The sequence below is a fragment of the Castor canadensis genome, chromosome 3 (assembly GCF_047511655.1).
Source record: "Castor canadensis chromosome 3, mCasCan1.hap1v2, whole genome shotgun sequence".
In the NCBI taxonomy this organism is placed as follows: Eukaryota; Metazoa; Chordata; class Mammalia; order Rodentia; family Castoridae; genus Castor; species Castor canadensis.
Window position 1 is genome coordinate 70378755 of NC_133388.1, and position 17453 is coordinate 70396207.

General features: G+C 40.0%; 1 protein-coding gene and 1 non-coding gene across 4 annotated transcripts; one reads left to right on the forward strand and one right to left on the reverse strand.

Annotated features, from left to right (window-relative positions):
• The first annotated feature begins 277 nt into the window (after positions 1–277).
• Cfl2 (cofilin 2) lies at positions 278–4427 on the forward strand. Of its 3 annotated transcripts, none has more exons than XM_074068162.1 (4): positions 278–538; positions 1422–1729; positions 1846–1922; positions 2001–4427. In XM_074068162.1, the coding sequence occupies exons 2-4, from the start codon at positions 1470–1472 to the stop codon at positions 2111–2113; spliced, it is 450 nt and encodes a 149-aa protein (XP_073924263.1). In that variant the 5' UTR covers positions 278–538; positions 1422–1469; the 3' UTR covers positions 2114–4427. The 3 variants fall into 3 exon arrangements, with proteins under 3 accessions (XP_073924263.1, XP_020031164.1, XP_073924262.1); XM_020175575.2 differs by having other exon boundaries at positions 293–425; XM_074068161.1 differs by lacking the exon at positions 278–538 and adding an exon at positions 1088–1273.
• A 2113-nt stretch (positions 4428–6540) lies between these two features.
• Positions 6541–6647, reverse strand: LOC141422015 (U6 spliceosomal RNA). The gene has a single exon (XR_012446684.1). It is a non-coding gene; the product is annotated as a U6 spliceosomal RNA (small nuclear RNA).
• Between the last annotated feature and the right edge of the window lie 10806 nt (positions 6648–17453).

The following is a 17453-nucleotide window of genomic DNA, read 5'->3' on the forward strand; positions in this document are numbered from 1 at the left end:
GAGGCAGGGCGGAGCCGCCCGGTAGGAGCGGGCGACAGTCCCCGCGGTGTCCGATGGGCGGGGCCGGGGACCGAGGCGACTGTGCCTGGCTCCTGAGCTCCGGTCACCGCCGCGCCGCCCCCTGGCCGGCCGGTCTCGCGCTCCGGGGTCAGGCCGGGGACGCGGGCTGGGGGGCGGGGGCCGGGAGGCGCGGCGCGGCGCGGGGGCCCGGGAGCGGGGCGGCGCCGGTGGGGACGGCCGTGCCCACGTGACCGCCCCGCCCGCGGCCCGCCGAGCCCTGCCGCCTCCCCCGGCCGCAGCTCCCGGCGTGCCCCGCACTCTTCGCCGCCCGCCCCTCCTTCTCCTCCTCCTCCTCCTCCTCCTCCCAGTGCCACCGAGCCGGAGCTGGAGCCCGAGCCGCCGCAGTCACCGCCGCGGGCACTATGGTAAGGCGGGCGTGCCGGCCGGGACGCTGGGGCGCAGCGACCCCGGCCCACCGCGCAGCCCCGCATGGCCCTGGGACGGAGGCCGCCATTTTAACCCTATTTGGGCCTCCGAGGTGGGCGCTCCTGCGCGGCGGTCCCACTGCCCTCCCAGCCGGCTGGCCTGTACCCCCGCCCCGCAGTCGGGCCGGGCCCGCGGCTCCTGGGGTTCCTGGGGGCGGGGAGGCGGGCGCGGGCTGGGGCCGGGGTCGGGGCCGGGGCCGGGGTCGGGACGGGCCGCGAGGGGCGGCGGGGGACAGCCCGCGCGCGCCGCCGCCGCCTTCGCTCCCCGAGTCTCCTCGGCGCGCTGAAATTGGTGCGGGCCCTGAGGGCTCGGGGGTCGGGCCAGGCGGCCCTAAAGAACCGTCACGGGCTTGGGGAGGTGACCAGGCGCTTCCTAAGACGCGTTGTCGCGGCCCGTTAGTCCCCAAGTGGCCGCCTCGGAGCTACGGGGTAATTGTGGTGCAGCCGCGCGCGGTTGGCGTTTACACTGGCCTCTCTTTCCTTATGAGGAAAAGCGCCAGCGGCTAGGATGACTTTAAAGGGGGAAAAAAAAAAACAACCAAAAAAAAAAAAAAAAACTAGTAGAAGCCTGAACTGAAATCCGTAAGTGTTTTTTTAAGGCCCGCAGAGTTGACACAACACAGAAGGCATTTTTGCTGCCGCTCCTGAAGCTCTGACATCACCCAGTGAAATAGGAAACATTTCAGGGATGGGACGGCTTCGATCCGTCCTGTCTCCACCTTCTCATCGCTTCTTTCTCCATGCGCCTTTAAGAAGGATGAATGGGCAATATGAATTAGAACCCTTAGGTGTGTCACTTAACATCTGTCTGGAATAATAGCTTGCTTTTTTTTTTTTTTTTTGGTGCAGTCTTTCCCTAAAGTGAATCCTCTCTAGGAAAACAGTAATTTTGGTGCAAACCAAAATACTAAATTCCTGTTCTTTGTTTCTTTTCAGGCATCTGGTGTTACAGTGAATGATGAAGTTATCAAAGTTTTTAATGATATGAAAGTAAGGAAATCTTCTACACAAGAGGAGATCAAAAAAAGAAAGAAAGCAGTTCTCTTCTGTTTAAGTGATGATAAAAGACAAATAATTGTAGAGGAAGCCAAGCAGATCTTGGTGGGTGACATTGGTGATACTGTAGAGGACCCCTACACATCTTTTGTGAAGTTGCTACCTCTGAATGATTGCCGATATGCTTTGTACGATGCTACATACGAGACAAAAGAGTCTAAGAAAGAAGACCTAGTATTTATATTCTGGTGTGTAAAAATAAAAGAGAAAAGTACTTTGAAAATGCAAGGATTATTATTATCACAGTCAGTTTTGCCTTTGTTTTTCTTAGAAGTGAAACTCAACAATTTTTTTCCCCCTGTAGGGCTCCTGAAAGTGCACCGTTAAAAAGCAAGATGATTTATGCTAGCTCTAAAGATGCCATTAAAAAGAAATTTACAGGTACAAGCATTGACTACTTTGGGCAGAGAAATTACTCTTTCCTAATTACAATAAGTAATGGCTGTTTTTTCTTTTTAGGTATTAAGCATGAGTGGCAAGTCAATGGCTTGGATGATATAAAGGACCGATCGACACTTGGAGAGAAATTGGGAGGCAATGTAGTAGTTTCACTTGAAGGAAAGCCGTTATAAAAAGATAGTCAGGTGCCATCTGCAGCTTAAGGGGCTTTCATTTCTCCAGCTCAGTCCATTGGAATAGTGTTAGGTTTTTGTTTTTTCCTTTTTTTCTTTTTTCCTTTCCATTGGGCCCTTCCAACACAGTGAATGAAGGAGATGTCATTCATATAAGCAGCCTGTCAGTGATTGCCATTAGACTGTTCAATGTGGTTACTGTTATGTAGAACCCAAGGAATGCCATCCTGTCTTATTTTAGCCAAAACAACTGGTTATATGCCTCCCTTGCAGCAAGCACTACAATGAACATGACTGTCGATGTGAATAGCTTAGAGTACTGCAAAGGGTAAGCAAATCGAATGCCTTGGAAGTATTACCCACTGGTCAGATGGTAAACTTTTTCAGTATTATTTATAGTTGCACTTGATTGCAGTTCTCTGAGGCGCTGGAGCATTCACACACCTCACCTGCCTTGGCAAGCCTATTTTTGTGACATGGCAGCACAGATATAACACTACGCGTTAAAAGCACTTTTTTGTAATGAGTCTAATCCCCTAAAAGGAATGCCAATTAAGTTTCATTAACTGTGTCATCAATTTATCCTAGTACCTCAGTGTTCATTCCTGTTACCTGCACATCTTCTTGGAAGAAATAGCTATTATTAATGCCTTTTGTTTTCCATTGAGTGTACACTACTGAGTAAGAGTAGGAGTTTTATGTTTACCATGTGAATAACACTACAATATTTTGAATATCAGTTATGATGGCAATTTCTGTATAAAAGAGCCTTAAGTGGAACATTGTTTTGAGAGCAGACTCCCCACCCTCACAAAACTGGCCACGTTGCAATAAAAATGGTGGCATATTACAGAATGTTGCCTTGTTTTCCTTGGAAATTTTGCAAAATGTTTTGTGAAAAAAACGTTTAGGATAAATAGCTATTAATCTCTGCACTGGTCATTTGAGAATTTTTTTGTACAACACTCATGCATATTTTCCAGATTTGTTGGATTTCTTTGGTTTAAAAATATCTTAAAGTCACTTAATATAAAATACCACCTTTAAAGAGTGATATTTTATAGACATGTTTATTTATTTCCTTATGTGTTAATATGGAGATCAGGAATTTTTTTTGTACTTGGACAGAAAGATTCTTCAATAACTTATTTGTTCTCTGGATAAATTAGGGTAGCTTTTTTAAATTCACATTTACATTTCTAAGTAGTGGAGTAGTAAAAGCATGGAATTTTTATTGCTTATTTGGTCATAATGAAAATAATTTGTAAAATGTCCTTCAAAAGTTTAACAATACTTCTTATGTTTAGGAATGTTTATTTCAGCTACTATTCCTTAATACGTTTTCTAGATTAATTTGGACAGAGAAATTGAACATTCTTAAAGGTTAATCGTTGGGACTTGGCTGTGGTCCAGCTTGCTCTCCTTACAGAGATTTTGGTCTGCTCACTGTGAGCAGTTTGCTGTTAGCCAGAGCTATTTATGGCAAACACATGCTTTTGTATCTTGTCATCGTTATCCACAGATGGCAAAGCTGGACTTGATGCTACTGTTACGCAAACTGACATGCTCGTAAGTAGTCAATCGTGGCTCAGAATTTTAACCCTGTAACTTTGAAGAAAGCTTCTGTCAGAAAACAGGAAATGAAAATCTCTTTTTTAAAAATTTTTTTAAATAAATGAAAGTAATTTATGTATATTAGATTTTTTTCCATACTTTTGAAAGATTTTTCAGATGAGAACATTAAAAATAAGGATTAAGTGTCTAGGTTTCCATTTAAAATTATATGAATGACTTGGGATCTTTTTTTTGTACTGAGCAATTTTAGTTCAGGCTTCCAGCTGTTCTGTGAGTTATCCTGGATATTTAGATAAGGCTACTCTAAGAAGAAAAATGAGAATGCTAATATAAGCAGGTTCTAAACCATATGGGTGAATCACTTACAAAATTTTGATGTTATAAGCTGATTTCTCAACTTCCATATAATAATTTCAGAGATGACATACTACTTTAAACTGTGATACTTTGATTTGTTAGATTGACAAACTGGTATTCATATAGTTAAGTTCTCCTTTGAAAAATACACATTTGTGCATAGAGCCAAAAAATAATGATTTAATTTCATTAATAAGTGATCATATGTTGGGATTAATTTAACATTTGAAATGATCATCTTATTTTACAATCATTTACAATGAAACAATGTTCCAGTTAGCTTTCAGAGGTATATGGTGCTAATTAGTAAAGTATTGATGGCAATATTTTATTGCTAGCTTGCAAAATTATAAGTGTTATGAAAATAAAATATGTGAAAATATTTTAAACTGTTGAGGTGTGTTTACTTACACTTTGGAACATTGAAAGTTGAAAAAGTATTACAGATTAAGGACGCACCATTATCTGTGTCTGTTTTTCAGGATTTTGGCTAATACTTTCTTCATCAGTTTTCTTTGAAAAGTGAGTGTTACAGCAATTTAATTTTCTCATTTTCAGACAAATTGTGACAGTTGGCATTTGTCCTAAACTAGCTGTCAGCTGTTGTTTTCCATCATTATCTAAAATAGTGTGGCCAGCGTTGTATATTTAATATGCCTTTTAGTAGATGAGAATAAAAGTCTATTACAAGGTTCAAGATTATCTGCTACAGACCCATGGCAGCAGCTAACTTAAGGATCTAGCGCATGGGCTTTGGGAGAAAGTTCTTTTAAAAGCATTTCCTCACTGAGGAACCATCTCAGCAATGGTAAATCACCCAGTGGATTAGAACGCTTACTAGGTTTGCCTCTAAAAAATCTTGTTTTGCTCTTCTTGGTCCTATCTTTGTTTTCAAGTTTAATAGCTGGAGATGAAAAACAACATAAATATTCATTTTTTTAATGAATATTAGAGTTCCTAGAGATGTGCAGACAGGCTTCACTGACTATTGCTTTTCAGACATGAACTATAATTGGTCTGTCTCTGTCAAGCAATAAAGGAGCCTTAAAGCTTTTTCTTTACTCTGAAACACCCAAATCATTGCTTTCTTTCCATGTAGAAGCGAAGGTCTTCTTTCTCCTCCAGTTTCCTCTTCATGCACTTGGGCAAGTCATTACCTCTGAGCTTCAGTTGTTTTTTTTTTTTTTAATTAGCCCATAATATGGGGATGGTAACACCTGCCTACCATATCTGGTTGCTGAGCTTCAGATATGGAAATACTTCCTGAAAACAGGAAAATACTATGTTAATGTAATAATTTTTAAACCCTTAATAGTTAGTAGGTTGAGGAAACGTGTTAAAATAAGATCTGTTACAATCACTGAGCGGATGTTTCTGTTAGCTACTCTATTTAACTTCATAATCCGCTGTTGCGTAGCATGTTTTTCAGAAGTGGCTTCTGACTTGCTTTTCATGACAGCTTTTAATCTTTTCACTGTCTTTTTCATGTGTGAATAATCAGATACTAGTTTTCCCCAAATTTTAATTTTATTTCTTTTGTGTGTGTTGTGTTGGAAGTTGAACTCGGGGCAGGTACTCCAGCACTTGAGCCATTCTGCTAGCCCTTTTGTGTTGGTTGTTTTTTTTTGTTTTGTTTTTGCGATTCTGAGGTTTGACCTCAGTGCCTACACCTTGAACCATTCCACCAGCCCTTTTTTGTGAATGGATTTTTCAATGTAGGGTTTCATGAACTATTTGCCTGGGCTGGCTTTGAACCTTGATCCTCCTGATCTCTGCCTCCTGAGTAGCTAGGATTACAGGCAAGAGCCACAGGCACCCAACTCTTTTGGTTGTTTTGGAGACAGGGTCTCAGACGCTTTATTTCCAGGCCAACCTGGACTGTAATCCTCCTATTTCTGTTTCCCCAAGTAGCTGGGATTACAGATTCATACTACTGTGCCCAGCTATTGATTGAGATGGTGGTCTCATGGACTTTTTTGCCCAGCGCTGGCTTCAAACTGAAACCCTCTCTACTTTCCAACTAGTTAGGATTATATATTATATATTGTATGTTGAAGTAAAATAAAAGAGAAAATAAAGTTAGCTAATGTTGCAGACTATTTGTCATAACTTTATGATCCACGTTGCTGAAAATCTATGACTTTATTATTAGTATCCTAAATGTATGTAGTTTTTCATAGTTTTCAGGTCACATTAAATCTGTTTGATCTCTGTAGTCCTCATAATTGTATTTTCCCCTACATATGAGGAAATAGAAGTTTGGAGAGATTAAAGGATATTACAAGCTATTGAGAAACAGAGTTAATCTCAGTCCCACACACTTTTCACAGTCTTTTAAGACATTTAAAGATGGAATAATTTGGTAATGTGTACATACATGAGTATGTACATGTTTTTGGCAATACTGGGATTTGAACTCAGGGCCCCATACTTGCTAGGCAAGCAATCTATCATTTGAGCCACTACACCAGCCCAAGTATATATATATTTTTATTTTAACAAATGAGTGCTTCACAAATTTGCATGTCATCTTTGCACAGGGGCCATGCTAATCTTCTTAGTATCATTCCAATTTTAGTATATGTGCCACCAAATCGAGCACCAGGATATATTTTTAAGGCGGTGGGTTTTTTTAAGAATATTTGAAAAACATGCTGGGCACCAGTGGCTCACACCTGTAACCCTAGCTACCCAGGAGGCAGAGATCAGGAGTATTGCAGTCTGAAGCCAGCCCAGGCAAATAGTTCTCAAGACCCTATCTCAAAAAACCCTTCACAAAAAATGGCTTATGGGGTGGCTCAAGGTGACAGCCCTGAGTTCAAGTCCTAGAACCACACACAAAAAAAATTTGAAAATCAGTCTTGGAATGTTTTGTTTTCTAAGAAAGTTAGTGCTCATAAAAATTTGAAATATTTTTATATTTCAAAAAATTTTTCTTAGACATTTCAGTATTGTAAATTTACATAGTTGTGGAAAACAAAAGAACCAGGAAGCTGATATTTTGTAATCCTTTTCCAAAAACTTGGGTATCTCCCTCCCTTTTTTCCTCTACCTATTTTGTTTGGGGGGTGGGTTATTTATTCATTTATTCATATGTACATACGTTGTTTGGGCCATCTCTCCCCCCACCCCCTGTATTTTTGAGATGGTCTCACCGTGTAGCCAGACTGACCTCAAAATTGCCGTCTTTCTGCCTCAGCCTCCTAAGTGCTGGGGTCACGGGCATGCACCATCACTCCAGGAGAAATAGCATTATGTTTTCTGGCTAAGTACTAGGCCTTTGGCGTCAGATTTCCTGCCTTATTGCATATAGGCCCTTAGCACTAATTGAACAACCTTAGGCAAGTCATTGAACCTTTAAGGGCCTTAATTATTCTATATAAAATGGGGGAGATGATGGTGCCCCTCTCACAGGATCGTGAGAATAAATGAGAGCACTTAGGGTAGTCCTGGCACACAGTAAGTGCTCAACAGGACGATCCTAAAATGTATGGTCCAAACCAGGATACTTTTTGAGAGTGAAAGGGAGAACTGTTCATAATTAGGCCAGGACAACTGACATAAGATAGGGCAATCCCAAGCAAATCAGGAGATTGGTTCACCCTACCACAGACAGACTAATACGAAAATGTAGTACTTGGGGCTGGTGGAGTGGTTCAAGTGGTAAAATGCCTGCCTAGCAAGCAGGAGGTCCTGAGTTCAAACCCCCTAGTTCTGAAAAAAAAAAAAAAATGAAAGTGTAGTAGTTAAATAGAATGAACTGTATTACTTGCCTGGGGCGTTGCTCAAGTGTAGAGCACTGAGGCCCTGCATTCAGTTCAGATACAACAAAAAGGATGAACTATATTGAAGACTCAGGATCAGCATTTAGTAATTTCAATTATATAATATATTAGTATGCTAACTTGGGAGTCTAACGAAGTATGATTTTTCCAACATAGGGTCTTGTTATGTAGTCCAGGTTGACCTCAACCTTTTTTTTTTCTTTTTTTGTGGGGAGAGGGTGGTAGTGTTAGGGTTTGAACTCAGAGCCTCATACTTGCCTGGCAGGTGTTATACCTCTTGAGCCCCTCCACCAGCCCTTTTTTGTGTTAGGTATTTTGGAGACAGGGTCTCTTGAACCATTCTCCTGGGCTGGCTTAGAACTGATCCTCCTGATCTCTGTTCCTGAGAAGCTGGGATTACAGGCGTGAGCCACAATCCTATAGCTTAACCTTTGTATTTTTTAAGTTCAAGTGTGTATTACAGGAAACAAACACACAAGACACAACTAACAGTCATCCTCAGCCACAGGCAGTTCAGATGGATATGTCCTAGATCGTCACATGTAATTGCTCTGAAGTGCAGTAATTAACTTCAGAAGGATCTGCTTTGGCTTCTTACGCCTTTTCTTTCCTTAAACTTTCATACTTTCAAACCATTAGATACTGCTCTTTCTTTTTTCTTTTTTGCAGTATTGGGTTTGAACTCAGGACCTCACACTTGCTGAGCAGGTGCTCTACCACTTGAGCCAGTATGTACTGTATTTTGCTATTGTCGTAAGCTTCTGGAAAGCAGCTTCTACAAATTGTTGCTTTTCATCTTGTGGACTTGGAAAATCAGATGTTTTCCAATTGTGTATAAGAAAGTGAGTAGAAGGATTGGGGGAGTGGCTCAAGTGGTAGGGTGCCTGCTTAGCAAGTGCAAGGCCTTGTGTTCACATCCCAGTACTGCTCAAAATGAGAAAGTGATCCCTCAGAATGAGGGATTCAGAGCAAAATGCCTGAGCACATGAACCTTACTCCTTTTGACTACTTTTAGTGTTGGATTTTTTTTTTTTGAGTTCCATTATTGAGAGAAGGAAGATTAATTCATGATCCATTTTGTAAGCCTCTTGAAACAAGTGAACAATGAGATAAGTTTGGTTTTTTTTTTTGGTGGTACTAGGGTTTGAACTTGGGACTCTGCACTTGCTATGTTTCAGTCAGGCACTCTAAAGATAAACTACTTGATAACACAAAGCAATCCTTAAAAATACAAAATGTCATACAGGCATGGTAGTATCCATCTATAGTCCCAGCTGAGTCAGGAAGATTTCTGGAGTTCAGGAGTTCGAGCCCAGCTTGAGCAACATAACAAGACTGTCTCAGATAAACAAAATACCAGTTGACTTTATTAGATTTTTACATATACCCTAGGAAGTAGCTTTGATAATTCATTCACTTCACTCTTGACCTCTGATGGCTAATTTGATTATATTTGTACTACAGGATTTCTTTGTCTTTTTGGGTTTTTTGGCAGTACTGGGTTTGAACTCGACCTCACGCTTGCTAGGCAGGCACTCTACTACTTGATCTACTCGCCAGCTCTTTTTTTGTGTTGGGTGTTTTTCAGATGGGGTCTTGTGAACTGCTTGCCTAGGTTGGCTTCAAATCATGATCCTCCTGATCTCTCCTTCCTGAGTAGTTAGGATTACAGGCGTGAGCCACCAGCACCCAGCTAGGTTTTCATTTTTAATTTTTTGTAGTGCTGGGGATGAAACCCAGGGCCTCACACATGCTAGGCAAGCACTATACCATTGAGCCACATCCCCATACTGAAAATGTGTTATATTTATCAGTATATAGCAGTTCTTAAGGAAAACTAGGTGATTTGCTGAGCAAGGTGGTACATGCCTGTAATCGAGGCTGAGGCAAGAGGATTGCCGGTTTGAGGGCAGTGTGGGGTACCTAAAGAGACCCTATCCAAATTTTTAAAAAAAGAAAAAAATAGGTGATTGTTTAAATAGATGTCCCATATCCTGGCTGTACAAACAAGTTTTGAAGTTAAGTGAAGTGACATTCAATGCCATTTACACTACAAACTAAAGTTTCCTACTCTTAGTTCGATGTTTTATTCAAATTTATTGCTGCTTTTGACAACTGGGTTGTGAAGGAATATATAGAAATTTAAATTTATATCTTTGCTATATGTGGAATTAATAAAATAATGGAAAATTAGGTTTTTAAAAAAATCTAAGCTGGGAGCCAGTGGCTCACATCTGTAATCCTAGCTACTCAGGAGGCAGAGATTAGGAGGATCAAGGTTCAAAGCCAGCCCTGGCAAATAGTTCTGTAAGACCCCATCTTGCAAAAAACCCATCACAAAAAAAAAAGGGCTGATGAAGTGACTCAAGTGGGAGAGTGCCTGCCTAACAAGCATGAGGCCCTGAGTTCAAACCCCAGTGCTGACAGAAAAATCACTGACATTCTCATGGGAAAGTTCTAACAATTGTGCTACTATAGTATGGCTGATAATCTTCTGGATACCCTTTTCTTGTTTGTTTGCTTTTTGAAACAAGATCCCACTTATGTAGCCCAGTCTAGCCTCAAAATCTCAATCCTCCTGCCTCAGCCTCCTGAGTGCTGGGATTGTAGGTATATGCCTCCACACCCAGCTCTGCTTTTGTTTTTTGAGATAGTCTCTGCTATGGTAGCCCAGCCTGACCTCAAACATGCTATTCTCCTCTATCAGCCTCCCAAGTTCTGGGATTACAAGCATGCACCACTACTCCTAGCTTCTAATTGTGTTTTTTAAATTGTATTTATTTCAAAAATAACACGTTTAGTGTAGAACCTCTGTAAAAAAAGGTAGATCATGAGCTAATTTTAAATGCTGCATATCACTTGTGTTAAAAATACTATGATTTAAGAGGGAAATTCCTGTAGTTAAAATTGGTTTTAAATTATTTCTATACACTGCTTAAGACGGAAGAATGTACCTTAAATACTATTTGTACACATTATTATTTTTAATCTGGCTGTACAGGGGTTTGAACTTGCCGGGCAGCAGCTCTACCATTTAAGCCACATCCCAGTCCTGTTTGTGCAGGTACTTTAATATTTTTAATGCCAGAAAGAACTCTTGTGGCTATAACCATGGAGGAACAGATCTGAAAAATCTCAGAAAGCATGCATTGCTCCTCCCTTAATGCTTATTGCCCAGCTGCCATAAAATATTTGTTATTTATTTATTTACTTACTTATTTTGGTACTGGAGTTTGAACTCAGGGTCTATACCTTGAGTCACTCCACCATCACTTTTTCATGATGGGTTTTTTCGAGATAGGGTCTTGCAGAACTATTTTGTCCAGGCTGGCTTTGAACCTCGATCCTCCAGATCTGTGCCTTCCTGAGTAGCTAGGATTCCAGGTATGAGCCACCAGTGCCCAGCCTGTTTTTATTTTTTACCTTAAATATTCAAAGCCATAAACTTTTCCTGTATTTCTTGTGCCACCTATTTTTGTTACATTGGGAACTTGTAATAGGCACCCCTTATGATATTTACTGCTCCCCAAAGGAATTATTTTATAAGACAAATAGTTTCCAATGTGTCAGAACTCTACTTTTCTCCAGTTATTTATATAATAAAGTTTAATAGATGCTAATTCTTGGTGCACAGTTAAATAAATCATCTTCTATTTTGTCCCTGCTAAAAGATTTAAGATAAAACAGAAACACTCTTATGAAAATGTGATATTTACTAATTTGTCTCAAGTCATGCCCCCAAACACTGGCTAATTGCCTCCTTAGTTTGCATTTAACCTAGGAGTTTACATTTTGTGTGCTCTTCCAAGAGGGTCTGGTAATCCCTGTGATTAAGCCAGCATAAGATTGACGTTTACTGTGGAGAAACATGGTCGTCCTAGCCACTGTGAATCACTCTGGAAACATCCAACCCTGTTTCCCGATTACTCAGATCATTAGATCAAACGCACTTCAACACACGAAGCACTTTTTTTTCCTCCCTTTGGTCTCAAAAAAGCTTTCTGTGATGTAGAAAAGGCAAACATAGACTATGGTACAACACACTAGGTACAACGATAGACTACGGTGAGATTGACAAGTGGGAGTGGTTATCGTTGGGTCGGGATGAGCTTTTGGAAGTAGTATTGAAACTGAGCTGTAAAGCTGAGTTCACCAGAAATCAGGAAAGGCTTGTTCAGGAGAAAGGAAAGCTGTGCCCAAGTCCCGCACATAGCTTGTCACAGCTGCTGAGCTAAGTGTGAAGCACCGTGATGAGACCGGGAGAGGTCCCTGAGCGCTGGGGAGACCATGTTGCAAGGTCAAATGTGAAGCCTGCAAGTGCTGAAGAACCACTCTGAAGCAGAGGAGTGTTGTGCAGTTTGTTAAATGAAAATCTGATTGTGGTATGATCATGATGAGATATGTGGAAGGAGGAAGAAACTGGAGGCCTGAGTCAAGACAGTGGGAAGGGCATTTAAGATGGGTATCTGCGAGGTAGGTAGGAGAATTGACAAGGCTTCATTCATTTTATAGTAAAATTAAAAGGTTCAAGGCTTTAATCATTATTTGGAAAATTTGACTATTTTAATGTTGTTGACATTTAAGGGGTTTTTGTTGTTTTGAGAAAGGGTCTCACTGTATAACCCAGGCTAGGTTTAAACTTAGGATCCTCTTGCCTCAGCTCTCCCAGGGCTAGGATTACAGGCTGTTCTACCTAGCCTGGCTAGATCATTTAAATGTCATATTGGCTCAGAAAACACAACAGAAAATTCATAAATGTTTAGAAAGAAGAAAATATTAAATACTTTTTGTTTTGAGATAAGGTCTTGATACGTAGCCCAGGCTGGCTTCAAACTCTATCCTCCTACCTCAGTTTCCCAAGTGCTGAGATTATAGGCATTTACTAGTAAACCCATCTTAAACACATTTTTTTTTACTTTTTTATTATCATATTATTGTTGTACTGGGGGTACATTATGACATTTACAAAAGTTCTTCCAATATATCATAGTTTAATTCAGCCCCTATCATTCTCCTTTATTCCCCTTCCCCTTTTCCTGGAATAGTTTCAACAGGTCTCATTGAAAAATACATTTCCATATAAGTGTACATATTTCCACCACATTCACCCTCCTACACCCTTTCCTTACATCTTCCTCTCTCCACTGGAACCAGGTCCTTACACAGGGCCTGTTTTTACATTCCTACTCTCTGTTAAGCATTTTTTAAAATTTTTTTCTTTTTTGTTAAACATTTTTAGCAAAGGTAACATTTTTGAGCACATGAAATAAATCATTGGCTTAAAAGTCATATGTCTGGCTGGACATGGTGGTGCATACTTATAATTCCAGTACTCAGAAGACTTAGGCAGAAGGATTGTGAGTTCAAGACTAGCCTTGTCTACATAGTTTGAGGTCAGCCTGGACTCCATAGTGAGACCCTATCTCAAATAAATAAAAATACTTAACCACATTGGTTTTTAATCTTGCTTTTATGGTGAGTAGATTCACTTTTCTAAAAGGCTTTACACTCACCAGGAAGCATTTATTGAGTGTCTATTTGTGGAATACTATTCTGGCCATCATGAGAAATAAACTTCTCAAGGGCACTTTTATAATCCAGTTGGAGAGACAAAATAGACCCGGGAACGTGCAAGTATTCAGTGATCAGCAATTGAATAAGCATCAAGGGAAGGCAGGAAAAAAGAGGGATTCAACAGAGAAAAGATTTCCTGGAAGTGAGATTTAAACAGCATTTAGAGAAAACAAATGTTAAAAAAAAAGACACTTCCCTTCAAACAGAATTGTTACTTGAAATGAGGTTCCAACAGACTTGTTCTTCACTAAGAATATCTCCTTAGTATTAAAAACAAAAAAGGCCTTTTTATCACAACTTCCATTAAATCATTTTTTAGAAGGTCTAGAGCCAAGGTAGAAACCTTCCTTTGGAAGTTCTGTATTCCATGTGGATAATTGTCACAGAGCTCTGAATTTCAGTAGGGCTTCCTAACATTTTCCAAAGATCCCTTTGACTGTCTGATAAAACTTGTGAACTTATCAGAATAATGTTTTATAAGAATCATAATATATGTATATATACATATGTAATTTATGATACCATAGTATGTATGCTTTTTTTTTTTTGGTGGTACTGGGGTTTGAACTCAGGGCCTCACATTTGCTAGGCAGGCACTATACCACTTGAGCCACACTGCCAGCCCATTTTTGCATTGTGTTTTTGAGATAGGGTCTTGTGAATTAGTTACCCTGACTGGCTTTGAACTGCGATCCTCCTCATCTCTGCCTCCTGAGTAGATATGCATGGATGAATCCCTTGAATTCATGTCACGGATCCCTTACTGTTCCAGAGCCCCCAGGTTCAGAAGCCTTGTGCTTTAGCAATTATTTGAGAACCCCAGGCAGTGAAAGACTAGATGAGTAGAGTTTGGGTTCTCTACCTCCATTGCACTCAAAATGTTTTTATTTTGAATCATACATTGAAATTTTCTTACATAAGATTTCAATGAGAATGAAAGTGGTTTATAGGGATAAATGTATAATTTTGAAACTATTTATAAATGAAAAAATTACTATCTTGCTTTTATAACTATAAACTGATTTCTTTTGTAAATGTTCTAGGCACATTAGTGTGCTGTGAAGTTTATAACGCTGAAAATTGAGATGTAGAAGTCAACAGCATAGAGTTGAAGTCATGGAGCCTCAATTAGATGCCCAGCAAAAATCTGTGTGAGTATAGCAGGGGAGGAGAAACAGGTTAAGAGAGGACTAGAAGCCTGAAGAGAAAATGGAATTGTCAAAGAGATGGGAGAACACATCTTCGATAATGTTACCAGCAAGTGCTGTGTAAGATGTCACATATAGGACAGGAAAGAATCCACTGAATTTGGCCCCAAGGAGGTTAGTAGCCTTTCCTGTGGCATTTCTAGCAGAGTAAGCAGGAAGGTGCTAAATCAAAATGACCTGAAGACTGAAAGAGATCAAAGGACGGGATAGGATGGGTCTCAGTGTTGAGTGTTTGTCTAGCATGCACCAAGTCATATGTTTAATTCCTAGTACCACAATACAAAAATTTAAAAAGTGCAGGGTGGTATAAAGCAGTCATTTTCAAATGCTCGTGGTATAGCACGGTGTCTTTAATCTCCAATCTGTCATGAACTGACAACAGGAGACTTCTGTGCATGACTAATACCAAGCTTGAGCCAGGTGCTACATACCCAGAGAATTGGACAGTGGCCAAACTGGGCTACACTCTGCTCAATCAGACAAGTTTACTCATTCTGCACTGGGATGTCATGGCATGTCAAATGGTATAAGAGTTTCTAAGTGCTTACTCTCAGTTCTGTATAGTAGCAAATACATTCTTTCGAGAAGCTCATCAAGGAAGAGAGGGCAGCCAGTACCCTGTGGACCTGGGAGGGTTGAGAGAAAGTTTCCAACTAGTATTTCCTGCACCTTTCTCTTCTGAATATCCCCTAATATTTTTCATGCTTCAGATTTTTTCCAGCCCCTAATTTGGATCTCCAGCACCTAAAATATTTCCTGATGCACAGAAAGCATTTAAGTTAAAGGGTTAGTAAACAAATTAATGAATTTTCATCTGATCTGTGGAGAATCTAAGAGGTTCTTATGTTTCTAGATTTTACTGTAGAATATCCTGTTTCAGTCTCTGGCTATTTATTTTGTCTCTAATCAGGGAATTCTCAGAGAAGCCCATTTTTTGTTTGCTTGTTTTTGAAACCAGGACCTTGCCACATTCTAAGCAAGTACACAAAAAAGTGAGCCACATCTCCAGCCCGCCCCTCCTCACCCCATTAATTTTTATTTTGAGACAGAGTCTTGCTATGTAGCCCAAGGAAGCCTCAAACTCCCACGTGCTGGGATTACAGGCATGTACCATTGCTCCTGGCTAAGGGCAATCATCTTTTCAGAATCTGAGTACATTAAAGCATTGCTCTCTTTTCTAAGATGACTTCACTCACCTTTCTTAATAGGACCTGTGCTTTGAGTTACTCTTTTTTAAAATTGGTAGCTGATTTGCCTATTGTTTTGTCACTTCAAGGGCATACATTAACAAAGGACTAGATAGATTTGGGACCATGCCATAGCCACAGAAGAAAGAGAATTGAACTGCACAGTACTCAATCATTAAGATAATACTTAAGCATAAAACATCTTGGTAAATCTCTTCACTTCTTTCTCTGATTGGGCTGATTTTCAAACATCCCTCTTCTTTTCTCACCTAAAGTATTGCCTCTAACCCCCACAGTGGAATTGAGATCTAGCCTAGAAAAATGAGAATTCAAATATGAAATGTGGGCAACATGAGCAGGAACCAAAAAAGCGTGGACAATTGCTGTTACTCGTTCAGCAGACATTCACTGAATTCTTAGTGTGTGCCACGCATAACCCTGAGCCCCAGGCATACAGGGACCTGGGAAACTCAAGTCCAGCCGGGTGTGGCAGGCTGGGTTTTATATTTAAGTATTCAGTACGACCTTTTTCCCAGTGGCAGCTGAAGTATGTCCTATACGAGACTGTTAGCCTCAATGAGACATTTTATTTTTGGTTGAGTGGTAACCTCCTTAGTAACTCCAGGGTCTAATTTCTGCTAGATTTTTACTAGGATAATAATTAGAAAGAGCAAAATTAATTCCACAAAAGTCAAGTTAGCAAGAAAGAAAATAAAATCCAAACCATCACCACCCTTTCTTTTTAAGGCAGCAGGAACTTCAGTTCTACAAAATGCAAACGAGCTTATTCTAAAGCAAACTAAGAAATCTCACTTACTCATGAAGGCTTTTTCACATTCCCACACTTAGTGCCTGGACATGAAGAAGAAATTGAGACTTGCCAACCATGAAGTTTTACCAAAATATCAGTAGAAAGGGTTAGTTTCTTCCTGGACAGTGCTATAGAACAGGTGTAAAGTAGGATGCCATGTGACTCTGCTCCTTATTGATTTATTTAGAAGAATCGCACCATTAGATTCCTAGGGGTACCAAAAACAAAAAAACAAAAAACAAAAAACAACCTTTTATTCCAGTGAAACCACATGCTTACAAGAAGTGATTGAGATGGCACTGGTGGGTCATGGCTGTATTCCTAGCTACTCAGGAGGAAGAGATCAGAAGGATGGTGGTTTGAAGCTAACCCTGGCAAATAGTTCTTGAGATGCTATCTTGAAAAATCCCATCACATAAAAGGTGTGGGCTCTGAGTTCAAACCCCAGTACCACAAAAAAAATATGTAGCTGTTCCCCACAAATTCATTTATGATAGAAGAAAAAAGAGCCAACATAAAGGTTAAATTGTAGGATATTCACACAATGAAACATGTGGCCAATGATAATGTTTCCAGGTAATATTTAATACCATTAGAAAATAGTCATTACATAACGTTAGATTTTAAAACATGTTAAGTGTGGAGTTAGAAACCTATTTATCTTTTTCACATATCTTGAAAAAGTAGATTCAGTATAATTTTGTTTTTCTCTGAACATTACATGCAAAAATGTGTATAGTATATATGCCAAAGATACATATGTAGAGAAAAAGTTTGAAAGATTGGTCAATTCTTGTGTTAGATGAGATTTTATTTCTTCAGATTTTCTGTCTTTTCCAGGTT

Excerpts from the sequence above, each read along its gene's own strand:
- Cfl2 (XM_020175575.2), top strand. Across the intron at positions 1,730-1,845 it reads GACCTAGTATTTATATTCTG|GGCTCCTGAAAGTGCACCGT; the intron begins GTGTGTAAAAAT and ends TTCCCCCTGTAG. Across the intron at positions 1,923-2,000 it reads CATTAAAAAGAAATTTACAG|GTATTAAGCATGAGTGGCAA; the intron begins GTACAAGCATTG and ends TTTTCTTTTTAG.